We start from the raw sequence: 13,831 nt of genomic DNA, 5'->3' as shown, positions 1-13,831 counted from the left end.
GTTCCTTAATTCTACTCTTGCCCCACTCACAGGATAGTCAGAGCAGTTCCATGTCACTCCCCATTCAGGGACTCCCCTTCATACCTAGAATAAGTTCGATTCATTTTCATGTCTGCAGAGTCCTACTCAGTCTTCTTGCTGCTCCTTCTCTAACCTAATCTCTCTCTACTCTCCCTTTTGCTCACTCAGTTTACTGACTCCTTCCCATTCCTCAGACACACTAACATATTCCTATTTCAGAATCTTTACACTTGTTACACTCTATAGTTGCAAGGTTCTTTCCTCAGATCTTCGTAGACTTCTGCCTTTGCCTCATTTGGGAGCTCTGTGTAAATGTCATCTCCTTGAAGAGGACTTTTGGTCCACCTCAGTTTCCTTACCCTTACACTTTTTACTGTCTGATGTTATCTGTGTATTTGTTTGTCAACTTTCTGTCTCTCCCTCTAGGAAAAAATCTCCGTGAGCTTGGAAACTGCTTTTTCGCTGTTCTATTGCGAAGGCTTAGAACAGTGCATAACTTGTAGTAAGTGCTCAATAACTTTTGTGAAATGAATTAGATATTCCTTATCTCAAAAAAAATCTCAATTTAAGGATAAGAGTAAAATTAAGAAGCACTCTAACACAGAAATCTACAAAATCTTTTAGAAATTGGGGAGGGCTCTACTTGAGTAGGGCATGATCAGAGAAGGCCTCAGTATGGAGGCAGCCCTGGATTGAGGGCTGAAAATTTAGTGTTATGTATGCTTAACCAAGAATAATAGAGAGCTTAATATGTAGAACTATTGGAACACAAAGATGGGTGACAGGAAATGACATCAAACATAATGGGGGGGGGGGCAAGATAGGGGCAAAGACACAAAAGCCTTTGAAAATCATGATAAAGAATTTAAACTTCTCAAAGGTATTAAGGAGCAAAGGATTTTAAGGTAAAGACACATGCTGTCAGATTTATATTTCCATGTGTTTCACTGTTCCTTGCTACAATAATCATATTAAAACTTCAAGTTGATTGATGTAGACTTGGTCATCAGTACTCAGTTTCAAAACAGAGTCCTTATCCCATCTCACTGCATCACCTGGCGAAGCCATCATTTTCTCTTCTGAGCCTTGTATCTTCATTCTCAGCAAGAAAAGATTGTGCATTCCTTAGAGCCATTCTAACCCAGACGCTATGGTTCTGATCATGTACCTCAACTTGGACTTAGGTCACAATGCTTCTCTAAGATACCTGGGGAGAAATTTTTAATATTTTTGCTGCTAGAAATAATTTTAAACCTTCAATTCTAGCCAATTAAAATTCAGTTTTCTTCTGAATTTTTTTAAACTTTTGGGTCAAATGACAGGAAACTAGTTCCCTAGTGCAAAACTACCTGAGCAAAAGTGCAAATTCTTTTTTCCTTGTCTGGGATGGGAATGCAGGCAAAGGAGGGCGTGATAGAATGAGTCTTTTTCTTGCAGTTGTGATTCCAAAGAATCCCTTCCCTGCGTCTGATGTGAACACTGAGAAGCCCAGCATCCACAGCAGCACCAAAACTGTCTTGGAGCATCAACCAGGGCAGAGGGGGCGTAAACCAGGAAAGAAGCGGGGTCGAACACCCAAGACCCTTATTTCCCATCCCATCTCTACCCCATCCAAGTCAGCTGAATCTTTGAAATTCCCAAAGAAGAGGGGTCCCAAACCTGGCAGTAAGGTAGGTAAAAATGTGGGATTCCCAGAAAGGGGTAAGGGGCTATAAAGGGGTAATTCATTCATACCAGTTTATCTCGGAAAGCAGCAGATCTGTTCCTATTCCCCACCTAATGTATGACTTTAAGAGGAATATCCTAAACTGTCATCTCTACTTAGCTTTTTACCTGGGAGTTGATACTATTAGAGATAGAATAGTGGAGACAAATTTTGACATTGATGAAAGTTACTCACATAAGGGGGGGATTCTATCTAGTCTTTCATAGGAGGAAGGCTCTGCTCCTTGTTAACTTTCCCAATGTAGATTCCCAGCATGTGAACAGAAAGAGCAAATTATTCTGTAAATATTTCTTTTGCTATCACTCCCCCTTCTGTAAAAAATTATTAGATACCTACTTAGTGTCAGGTTCTAAATTAGACACCATTATCTCACATCATGTAATCTTCACAAAACTCTGGAGCTTGTGTTAATGTTATTTTATTATTAAGTAAGTTGAGACTTATGTATGTGAAGTGATTTTCCTAGGTCCTAAGCAAGTACATAGCAGAGACTGTATTGATTGATACCTCAATCTTCAAATTCCAAGGTCACCACTGCCCTATCATGTATTTACTCTCTACATTTCCTAAGGGACTTAACACCTCTAGTGTTGGAAAAAGTTACTAAATCAAGGTCCTCTGAGTACTATTATTGGAAGTACTAACTCTTAGACATGCCAGTTCTTCATGGATATCTTCCCTAGGGAAAGCATTGATGTGAAGAGGAGGCTCTTCAGCAGCTTCTCTAGGGCCCCTCTACCATCCCCTCCTCATTACTTCCTATCAGTGGATTTCTCAGACTCTCCTTCCTGAACTAGAATATCTGAGTTCCAATGTGGAAATGATGCCCAGTTCCTCCTGGGCAATCCATTTCAGTCTCATATTCTTCCCTAGGGCTAGTTAGTTGATTTATTTGTTTTATTTGTTTAGTAGATTAGTAGCTCCAACTAACTTCAGTCCTTATAGAATATAAGCTCTTCAAAGTCCTCAATAATCTAATCTTTTTCTTTTCTTTTTCTTCTGCAGTGCCTTGTATCTCAGTCTCTTGGGAGATGTTCAGTATGTGCAGAATGGATGGATAGATGGATGGTTGGATGGATGGATCAATGGATGGATGGATAATTTAAAATGATGATGTTACCAATCTCAGTTGTCTCCTACTAATTGGCTTTAAACACTCAATGTCACTTCCTAATCTTCCTATATAACATATGATATATCTGAGCTATTACCACTAACCCCTAACCCAGGTCCTGATTTATTTTTATCTCTATTATATTCTTCTTTCTCATGTTGTGGAGAAAAGGCTGAAGGCCCTAGGGATGCCAAAGTCAGAGAAGCCATAGTTTTGATGATGTGAACACATTGTAAAGATTGTCAAAGAGGAAGAAAACTATCTGTGGGACTCCAAAGACTGAAACAATAAGCAGAAACTTAAGCAGAAGGTCTTTGTCTCAACATAAAAGGAACAGTTAATTGTATCCCAAAATGGGACTAGAGGTGTTTTGCTAGAGACTGGTGACTTTATGAGAGGAATGTTTTCAGGGAGAGGGAATAGAAGTATTGGATGGATGGTTGACCATTAAGATACTTCAGAACCTAACTATTATGCTCTGTTCCCTCATGTAATCTTAAACATAGTGGCCAAAGTCTTCTTTCTTTCCATCCTTCTTGAAAGCAATCATTCTCATCACATTTGTATTTTATGGCCTGGCTTATGACTCCCTCATTCCCCTTCTATTCTTTTACCTACTTCTATAAGAGTATATACCACCCATTTTACCTATGAGCATAATATTCCTTTTTGAAGCAAAAAGGAAGGCTTTTAAGCCAGTCAGACTTAGGTTCAGATGTCACCTCCATTTGTGGCTACCTGTGTGACTCTGGGAAAGCATCTTTGAGTAAGGTTCTGGGCCCCAGTTTTCTCACCTATATAATAGAGATGATGTAATATGTGACAAGATAAAATACATGGAAATGCACCTATCTGAAATAGGAATCATCTTTCTGCTTTCTTCTACAACATCCAGGCACATAACTTGCTCCTTTAGGGACCCCACAAAATTCTACCAACTCATTGAAGTTTCCCTTCATTCCTGACTCATTGGTTATTTGGATATTCACTTTTAGTGATATTGGGAAATATGAGCAGACGTCCATTTCTGTTAAGGGTTTGCATGAGGGCTTTTCCAGGCAAGACCATTGTATACATGCCTACTGCCATCAGCAAACTCTCTTCAGAGAGTGTACTCCTAGCAAGCAGACAGGTTTATAAAATTCACAGTAGTTGACCCTAAATGGGGCATTTAGTAAAAGGGGATTTCTGGATCTTGGTAATGTTTGTGTTTGCATTACATTAGATACACTTTTAGAAAACTATTTCTTGGAACACCCTGACATCTTTATCCTCCAGAGATTTCCCTGAGCAGCTTAAAGAAAATATATTTCTCTCAAATCCTCTTTATTACTTCCCCTTTGTTGGTGCTTTGCACTGTGGGATCTGACATAACTTTCCTGTGTACACATATGAATATCCCACAGTGAATCTCAACATTATGTACATCCACAAAACTGGGGTCCTAATTAGGATAAGATGTATTCCATGATTTATAAATTATCATAGTAGATTCTACTGTCATATTTAACTAAAAAGAACAAATAGAATTTTTTTTAATTTTAAAAATTAAAAAAAAAACATGTGTTATATATGTCAAGCACCATGCTAGAAATGATACTCAGAATCAGACCCTCAAGCAGCTCAAGGAGGCAGTATGCAAACATATAATGACAATGACAGTGTTATTTATGTAAATGTCAATACATTGACAATTGCAACAATACAAAGTACAGAAAATAAAAAAAGTAGTAGTTAGAGGAAAACTTCCTAGATGAACCGAAATTTGTAAGGTAAATAAAAGAATAAAGGCTACTTCAGGAAGAAGAGACAACTAAATATTGAAGGTGTGGGCTAGGTACACCTTCAGGGTTTTTAGAGAAGTGTTATGATTAGGAATTGCTAGAATAGGATGTGTGAGGGAAGAGGTAGGACAGAATAGTAGTTTGTAGAGTTAGAAGTGTCATTTTTATTTTTAAAAACAGAAAGTAACAAATAATGTCAGTAGAGATTTAAGCCATAGTATGCTTTTTTCTTTTTGCTTTTAGCTGCCCAATTTCTAAAGAATCTGGGATTTCATATGATAGTATTGAAGCTAGTATAAACAAGCATTAAAATCTAGCTCTGCAGCTAGGCATAGTGGCACATGCCTGTAATCCCAGCGGCTTAGGAAGCTGAGGCAGGAGGATCACAAGCTCAAAGCCAGCCTCAGCAAAAGTGAGGTGCTAAGCAACTCAGTGAGACCCTGTCTCTAAATAAAAATACAAAATAGGGCTGGGGATGTGGATCTGTGGTCAGGTGCCCCTGAGTTCAATCCTCAGTACCAAAAAAAAAAAAAAATCTAGCTCTGCAGAACACAAAATCTTATGCATAGATACAGAAAATGTTTACTAAGCATATCTATTATATGTACAGCTTTGGGCTAGATGCTGAATGGAAAACAAAGAAAATGAAGTTCCAGCTACAAATATATTTTTGTATTATGGGTGAATTAAGTGCCAGGAGTGGAGGAAGAGAAGACAAGTTACCTATCATGGGTAGCAAACTTTTCCCCATCCATTTTGACAGAGGAAACCTCGGACTTTGCTGAGCCCACCACCCACCTCACCAACAACCAGCACCCCTGAACCGGATACCAGCACTGTTCCCCAAGATGCTGCCACCATCCCCAGCTCAGCCATGCAGGCCCCCACAGGTAAGAACAGAGAACCGGACTAGCTTTAACAAGCCTTTGGCCCCAGCATCTACACTTCCTCTTATCTTCCACCAATAGCTAGCCCCCTCTCTTTTCTAAACCTAGGTAGAATCTTTTTTAAGCGTTTTAAATTTGGCATTTGGAATAGTCTCAGAGAAACTTCATTCTGTCAGAATTATCAAAGAATCTTAGGTGAGTGTTCTGTGAACTTAAGGTTGGAGACCTTGGGCCAATTAGGGGAGATTGTGGGAAGTACCTAGAGGTCCCTGACCTAGTTTAGAATAATACTAACCTGCAGATCTGGGAGCTTCCACTTTGTAGTGATCCCTTTCATCTTCCAGAATCCTCCTAACATTCTAGTAATGCCGCAACCACTCAAATTTGTATGAAATTTTTCTGATTTTTTAAAACAATCTTGATGATGGTCAACTGTAGTATAATGTGAGTGAACTTGATTTGGGAGGCCAGCCAATGCATGTTTCTTTCAAAACAAAATCTGATGGCTGAAGAGGATGGGTAACTGGCTTATATATATCTGTTCCCATTTTATAAACTAGGAGTTATGCATATCTGCTCCCATTTTATAAACTATCTATGGAGGGAACTCTAAAAGAACTATACCTTTAAAATAGATTCACAGTTTCCCAGTGAATTAGCTATAAAGAATAGAACTCATTTTTATGTGCAAATTAGAAGGGGTGTGTGTGTGTGTGTGTGTGTGTGTGTGTGTAATCTTGCTCTACAAATACTTTATCTTCTTTAGAGATATTTAAGTAATTAGAGAGATCCCCATGGAAGCTGTGGGAATTAGAGTGGTCTTTCTCTTAGAAAGAGTTGAGTTTCCAAAATCCTAAAATTTAAGAGCTTAAAGAGAAGGGCCACCCACAATTTCCTCTCCAAATAACCTGTAGAATCTGACAGAGCCTGCCAGTAGCATGTATGTTCACCTGTGTTCAGTGCCTTATCACATGATTTCTCCAAATGTCATCTGCATCTAGATCCAGCCAGTTACTGGGTTTTCTTAGTCCCTAAACTCCATGTATGATGAAGTAAGGACAAATAAGGACATTGGTAATAATATTGATTATATTTTCCAACCTCCTGACATGCCCCCTAGATACCTGTATACTTGCTTGGTTTAGCCCGCCTTGTTTTGGATTCCAAGTGGGTGTCAAAGTGCCTTTTCAGTAGTATCTAGAAGACCCACAACAGCAAGAGCTTCATGACTATAATGCATACCATCTCTTGCACTCACTGGGTTAGCATCCCTCCCTTGGCCTAAAACTCGTGGCCCAGGGAAATTTAAATATGCATTTAAATTTCTTTCATGAGAATTTACCATGTGTGTCTGTGTCCTGTTCATGTCAGGCTATAACAACCATTTCTGATCACTGTGTCACAATCTCTCGATTGGACCTTGGCTCACTCTGTGTGAGCCCCAATTCATACATCTATGCTTAGGATTAGCTGAGGCTACTTTTATTGTCCCTTAATGATAACATAAAAGCTATCATAGATTTAATGTTGTGTACCACAGTATATCCTTTAATACCTTCCTTTCATTCTTCTTAACTCTGGCCCGCACAGACGATGAGAATGGAGTTCTCCTCGGTGGAATGGGCTGGCTAAGAAATAAAAGCTAAGAAAAATAGAACAATGAAAAAACCACAGGACACTGAAAATATTTTCAGAAAGCAGGGACAGGATGGGCTAGCAGATCATACAGACCAAGCTTCTACACTCTGGCAAAATGGAGCCCAAGCTTGCTTTATTTATATCAGGGGACATCAAAGGCAGGGATAAGGTTTCAAGGGCGGAGTCTTGCTTCCTGGTATCTTGAAGTCAGCAGGTTGATTGACATCTTGGCAGGTCACACCCATCTCAGGTGCTGTGTGGGATCTCTGGCAGAGCTTGAGGGGGAAGTTCACCTGCATCAGGCGATCAGTCCCTGTAAGAGTGCCACAGGAGGTTCCCAATGCCAGACTTAGGCCCTCATTAGGCTACTATGCACAACATAGTCCACACACGGCCCATGGACGGTTTGTGACACTTAACTGTACAACACTTATGAAAATTTGTTTATTTTTCGTTTTATGTTTTATCTGCACCTATTGATTTGATCTTAGAATTTTTCTTATTGAACTTGTGAAGGTGATGGACTACATTAATTGATTTTTCAATGTTGTACCATTCTTTGGAAGTTATAATTATTCCCACTTGGTGGTGTTAGTGTATAATTCTGTTTATACATTCATAGATTTAATTTGCTAATTTTTGAGAATTCATTTTTCTTTATTCATAAGTGGTGTTTGTGGGGTTTTTGGGGGGGGGCAGTGGGTAGGGGGTGCTAGGGATTGAACCCATGGCCTTGTACATGTGAAGCAAAGCACTCTACCAACTGAGCTATTACCCAGCCCCTAATTTTTTTATTTTTATCAATTTTTATCTTAGATTCATACTTTTAGTTTTGTATGAAACTGTATTCTCTCTGCAGCCTCTCATCTTTCCCTTTCCCTCTACTCCACCCCAGGATTCTGAGATTTCACCTTAGAGGCATTTTCACCTACCATCCTACACACACATTTGGTAAAATTTTCTTAAATTCTTTATTTACACATTCTAGCGTACCTGGTGTTCAGATGTTGGACCACTTAAACTGGTCCTCTAATATTCACACCCCTCTTTTTTTTTTATTGCTTTTAGTTGTAGATGGACACAATACCTTTATTTTTATTTATTGAGTTTTATATGGTGCTGGGAATTGAACCCAGTGCCTCACTCGTGCTAGGCAAGTACTCTACCTCTGAGCTACAACCACAGCCCACTCCCTCTTCATTGTTATCCCTATTCTATTTGTCTTTTCATTCACAATTCTACAAGCCTTCCTCAACTATATTTTCCAAGCTTTGTACTGAGTTTCTCATTTCGGCCATCTTACTTTCTAAATTATAATTATTTAGCACTCCAGTGACATTTTCCAAAATGTGTTTGGTGGGAATACCAGTCCTGCAAAATACTCTGCATTAAAGCAATTTACATACGTTTAGGGAATTTAGTCATATACATTTTTTTTAATATTTATTTTTTTTTTAGTTTTCGGCAGACACAACATCTTTGTTTGTATGTGGTGCTGAGGATCGAACCCGGGCCGCATGCATGTCAGGCGAACGCGCTACCGCTTGAGCCACATCCCCAGCCCCTTAGTCATATACATTTAAGAAATGCTTTTACTCTACTTCTTCACATTTGGAAATTTGTATCTGCTGTCAAGAGCTCTTTTTTGTTCTCTGAATTTTTTTTAATAGACTTTATTTTTTAGGGCACTTTTAAGTTCACAGCAAAACTGAATGAAAGGTACATAAATTTCTTATATTCCCCTGTCCCCACACATGTAGCACCTCCCTTATATTCAGCAACCCCTACTGGAGTGCTTCATTTGTTATAATTGATTCACTTGCCTGACACATTATTGTCACCCAAAGTCCATGGTTCACATTAGGGTTCTCTCTTGATGTTTTACATTCTAGGCATTTTGAGAAATATATAATGACATGTATCAACTATTTACAGTATTATACAAAAGAGTTTCACTCTTTTAAAATTTCACTCCTTAAAAATCTTTGTGTTCTTCCTACTCATCCATTTCTCTTCCCTAATCCTGACAACCAGTGATATCTTTTCTGTCTCCACAGTTTTGCCTTTTCTAGAATATTATATAGTTGGAATTATACCATATGTAGCCTTTTCAGATTTATTTCTTTTTGCTTAGTAATATGCATTTGAATTTCTTTCAAGTCTTTTCATGGACTTGATTGCTCATTTTTTTTAACATTGAATAATATTATATTGTCTGGATGTACCACAATTTATATATCCATTCACCCACTGAAAGACATCTTGGTTGCTTATAAGTTTTGGCAGTTATGAATAAAGCTGCTATAAATATCCATGTGCCATGACTGTGTGTACACATAAGCTTTCAATTCTTTTGGGTAAATGCCAAGGACAGCAACTACTGAATTAGTAATAATATGTTTAGTTTTGTAAGAAATTATCAAACAGTCTTCCATTGTAGCTGTAAATTTCACCTTCCCTCCAGCAATGAATGATAGTTTCTATTGCTCACCATTCTCATCAGCATTTGGTATTGTTTATGTTCTGTACTTTGGCCATTTTAATAAGTATGTGGTGAGATCTCACAGTTGTTTTAATTTGAATTTCCCTAATGACATGATGTTGAATTATCTGCCATCTGTATATCTTCTTTGATGAGGTATCTGTTAATGTCTTTAGTTCACTTTGCAATCATTTTAACAATTAGAAAACAATTCTTAATTTGTTTTTGAGTTTTGAGAGTTCTTTGTATATTTTGGATGATTCTTTATCATATGTCTTTGAAAAATATTTTATTCCAGGATGAAAGATATTTTCTTCTTCTTCTCTTGATAGTGCCTTTCTCGTAGAGTTTTTCATGAAATCCATCTTATTAATTATTCTTCTGAAGATCATGCTTTGGGTGGTGTATCTAATCATCTAGGAATTTTGAAATTTTGCATTTTATATTTAAGTCTATTATCCATTTTAAGTTGATATTTTTAAGATAAGGTTTTGTCTAGCTATGTTTTTCAGAGAGAGGGTTGCTTGTTTGTTTTTCTTTTGGCATGTCGATGTCTGGGTGCTCCAGCACCATTTGTTGAAAAAAAACTACTGTTTTAGGCAGCTTTTTCACTGCTGTGACTTAAAGACCCAACCAGAACAACTGAAGAGGATGAAAAGCTTTTGGGGGGGCTCACAGATTCAAAGGTCTCAATCCATAGACAGCAGGCACCATTCCTCGGGGCTCAAGGTGAGGCTAAACATCATGATAGAAGAGAGTGGCAGAGGGAAGAGGCTCACATGATTATCAGAAAGCAAAGAGAGAGAGAGAGAGAGAGAGAGAGCTCTACTTGCAAAACACAAATATATACCCACACCTCCAAGCCCCACCTCCTCCAACCACACCCCATCTGCCTTCAGCCACCACTCAGTTAATCCCATCAAGTGAGTAATTTCACTGATTGGGGTAAGGCTTTTATAACCCAATCATATCTTCTCTGAACCTTCTTGCATTATCTCACACATGAGCTTTTGGGGGACACCTTATATCTAAATCATTTAGATTTAGATTGCCTTCACTCCTTTCTGAAAGATAAGTTGTCTATATCTGGGCATGTGTTTATTTCTGGGCTCTTTATTCTGTTTCACTGAGCTTTCTGTCTGTACTTTTGGCAGTATCATCTTATCTTGGTAATGATAGCTTTATAATAAGTGTTGGGTCAGGAAGTATCAGTCCCCCAACTTTATTCTTCTCCCTCAATACCATATTGGTTATTCTGGGTCTTTTTTTTTTTTTTTCTATTTTTGCCTCTCCATTTAAAGCTTAGGTCCACTGTGTTGACATCCACAAAATAACTTCCTGGGATTTTTATTGGGGGTTGTGTTGAATCTCTAAATCAAGTTCCCTGTCTATGAACAAGAAATAGCTCTCCATTTATTTAGTTCTTTGATTTCTTTTATCAGTTTTATAGTTTTCCTCATAGAAATCTTGTATATATTTTGTTAAATTTATATCTAATTATTTTGCTCTCCTTCTTCTTCTCCTTCTTTTCATTTTCTTTCTTCATCCCCTCTTCCTTCTCCTTTTATCTTCTTCCTGCTTCTGACACCATTATAAATGGTATTGGGTTTTGTTAAATTGATTGTTGATTGATTATGGTTCTGGGTATTGAACCCAGTAGTTCTTTACCACTGAGCAACATTCCCAACCATTTTTTTTAAATTTTGAGATCAGGTCCTACTAAGTTGCTGAGGCTACTTAAACTTGTATCCTCCTGCCTCAGCCTCCTGAGTCCCCAAGATTATAGGCATTTGCCACTGTGCCTGGCTTAATATTATCTACTTGTTGGTTGCTGGTTCAAAGGAGAGTAATTGACCTTTTGTATATTGATCTTATATTATGTGACCTTGTTGTAATTGTTATTAGTTACAAAAGGTATTTGGCAATTCTTCCATATTCTCTTCACAAGCAATCATATACCAGCAAAAAGGTTTTTTTCCCTTCCCAATATGTATACCTTTATTTCCTTTTCTTGTCTTACTGTATTAGCTAGGACTTCCAGTGCGGTGTGGAAAAGGAGTGGTGAGAGAGGAGGGACATCCTTGCCTTGATCCTGATCTTAGTGGGAAAGCTTCCAATTTCTCACCATTATATATGGTGTTAACTCTATGGGTTTTTTTAATGTATGTTATCTATCAAGGTGAAGAAGTTCCCCTGTATTCCTAGTTATTTGGGAATTTTTTACTGTGACTGAGTATTGGATATTCTCAAAAGCTTGATCATTTTTATGGTCATGTGATTTTTTCTTATTTAGTCTATTGATAGAATTGATCACACTAACTTTTGAAAGATGAATAAACCTTGCATATCTGGATCAATCCCACTTGGTCATGATGTATAATTCTTTTTATGCAACATTGAATTAAACTTGCTAATATTTTGTTGAGGATTTTCATTCCATGTTCATAAGAGGTACTGGTCTATAATTTTGTTATGTCTGATTTTGATATTAAAGTAACACTGACCTCATAGAATGAGTTAGAAAGTATTCACTCTGCTTTTATCTTCTAAAGAGATTGTGGCTAATTGGTATAATTTCTTCCTTAAATGTTTCGTAGAATTCATAAGTAAACCTACCTGGGCCTGGCACTTTCTATTTGTGGATATTGTGAATTATTGATTCAGATATATGATTGCTTATTTAATAAACATATGCTTGTTTAGATTGTATTTTTCTCCTCCTCTTTCTCCTTTATCCTTATTTATTTATTTATGTATTTATAAGAGGCAGTGTCTCAATACATTACTCAGGCTGGTCCTGAATTCCTGGGCTCAAACTAAGACTACAGGCACATATTATTACACCCAGCTTTGTAGTTTTATTTTTGATTGAGTTTTGCCTTTCAAGGAATTGATCCATTCATCTAGATTATCAAATTTTTGAGCATAGAGTTTTGTGCATGGTTTTCCTTTATTACTTTTTAATGACCATGTTATCTGTAGAGATGTCTCCCCTGCCACCCCAGTCACTTCTAATATTAGTAATTTGTGTAATCTCTCTTTTTCTCTTACTATGGCTAGAATCTTATCAATTTATCTATCTTTTCAAACAGGCAACTTTTGGGTTCACTTTTTTTTCTGATTTTCTTTTTCAACTTCATTGATTTCTGCTCTAATTTTTATTATTTCTTATCTTCTTCTGCCTACTTTGGATTTAATTTACTCTTCTTTTTCTAGTTTCCTAAAGTGGAAGCTTGTGTTACTGATTTTCAGATTTTTTTCTAAATATGTATTCATTGCTATACATTTCCCTTGAAGCACTGCTTCTATTTTATCTCACAAATATTGATGTTATATTCTCATTTTTATTTAATTCAAATTATTTTTTAGTTTTTTATATTTCTTTGACCCTTGTCTTTAGAACTGTGTTATTTAATCTTCATGTGTTTGAGGATTTTCCACATATCGTCTCTTATTGCTTTCTAGTTTAATTCTATTATGTCCTGAGAGAGGATATTGTAAGATTTCTAGTCTTTTAAATTTTTTAAGTATGTTTTATGGCCTAAAATATGGTCTGTCTTGATGAAGTTCCAAATGAGAAGAATATATATTCTGCTCTTGTTGGATGAAGTAGTTGATTGATGCTACCTTTGAGTTCAGTTATGTGCTGGATGTTTCTACATCTGATAGAGGAGTATTGAAGTCTCCAACTGTAACAGTGGATTCATCTATTTCTCCTTGAAGTCCTAACAGGTTTTGCCTCACATATTTTGACATTCTGTTGTTGGATGCGTACACATTAAGGATCAATACTTCTTAGAGAATTAATCTCTTTATCATTATGTCATGCTCCTCTTTCCCTGATAATTTTTCTTCCTCTGAAATTTGTTCTTTCTGAAAGGAATATAGCTACTTCTACTTTTGATAAGTTTTAGTATGGTATTAGATTTCTCCACTCATTTATTTTTAATTTATATTATTATAAATTTTCTTATATACAAATAACGTGGATCTTTTTTTATCCAGTTGAGAATCTATCTCTTTTAATTGGTGTATTTAGTCCATTGATATTTAAAGTGATCATTGATATAATTGTACTAATACCTAACACGTGTTTCTGTTTTCTATTTGTTGCCCTTCTTTTTGTTATTATTTTTGTCTTTTTCTGCACCTCCTTGAGTAAAGTTCCTTTTTATTTTC

At 36.9% G+C, this 13,831-nt stretch overlaps 1 protein-coding gene and 1 long non-coding RNA gene across 21 annotated transcripts in view; one reads left to right on the top strand and one right to left on the bottom strand.

Annotated features, from left to right (window-relative positions):
• LOC114094371 (polycomb protein SCMH1) overlaps nt 1-13,831 on the top strand; it is a 209,802-nt gene that overhangs the window by 156,345 nt on the left and 39,626 nt on the right. For 16 of the 18 annotated variants that reach the window (XM_071617736.1, XM_071617739.1, XM_071617737.1 and 13 more), the window contains 2 exons: nt 1,459-1,691; nt 5,409-5,535. The exons of the other annotated variants lie outside the window; for them this stretch is intronic. In XM_071617736.1, coding sequence (XP_071473837.1) covers nt 1,459-1,691; nt 5,409-5,535 — 360 coding nt within the window. The remainder of the gene's footprint in view (nt 1-1,458; nt 1,692-5,408; nt 5,536-13,831) is intronic. 18 annotated transcript variants of the gene reach the window in all.
• The window catches only part of LOC114094374 (uncharacterized), a 42,618-nt gene continuing 36,073 nt past the window's right edge, over nt 7,287-13,831 (bottom strand). For all 3 annotated transcript variants that reach the window (XR_003583019.2, XR_011708817.1, XR_011708818.1), the window contains one exon: nt 7,287-7,483. This is a non-coding gene — a long non-coding RNA (uncharacterized lncRNA). The remainder of the gene's footprint in view (nt 7,484-13,831) is intronic.

The sequence above is a fragment of the Marmota flaviventris genome, chromosome 10 (genome assembly GCF_047511675.1).
Source record: "Marmota flaviventris isolate mMarFla1 chromosome 10, mMarFla1.hap1, whole genome shotgun sequence".
NCBI classification, from domain to species: domain Eukaryota; kingdom Metazoa; phylum Chordata; class Mammalia; order Rodentia; family Sciuridae; genus Marmota; species Marmota flaviventris.
This window is presented reverse-complemented; position numbering and strand designations above follow the sequence as displayed.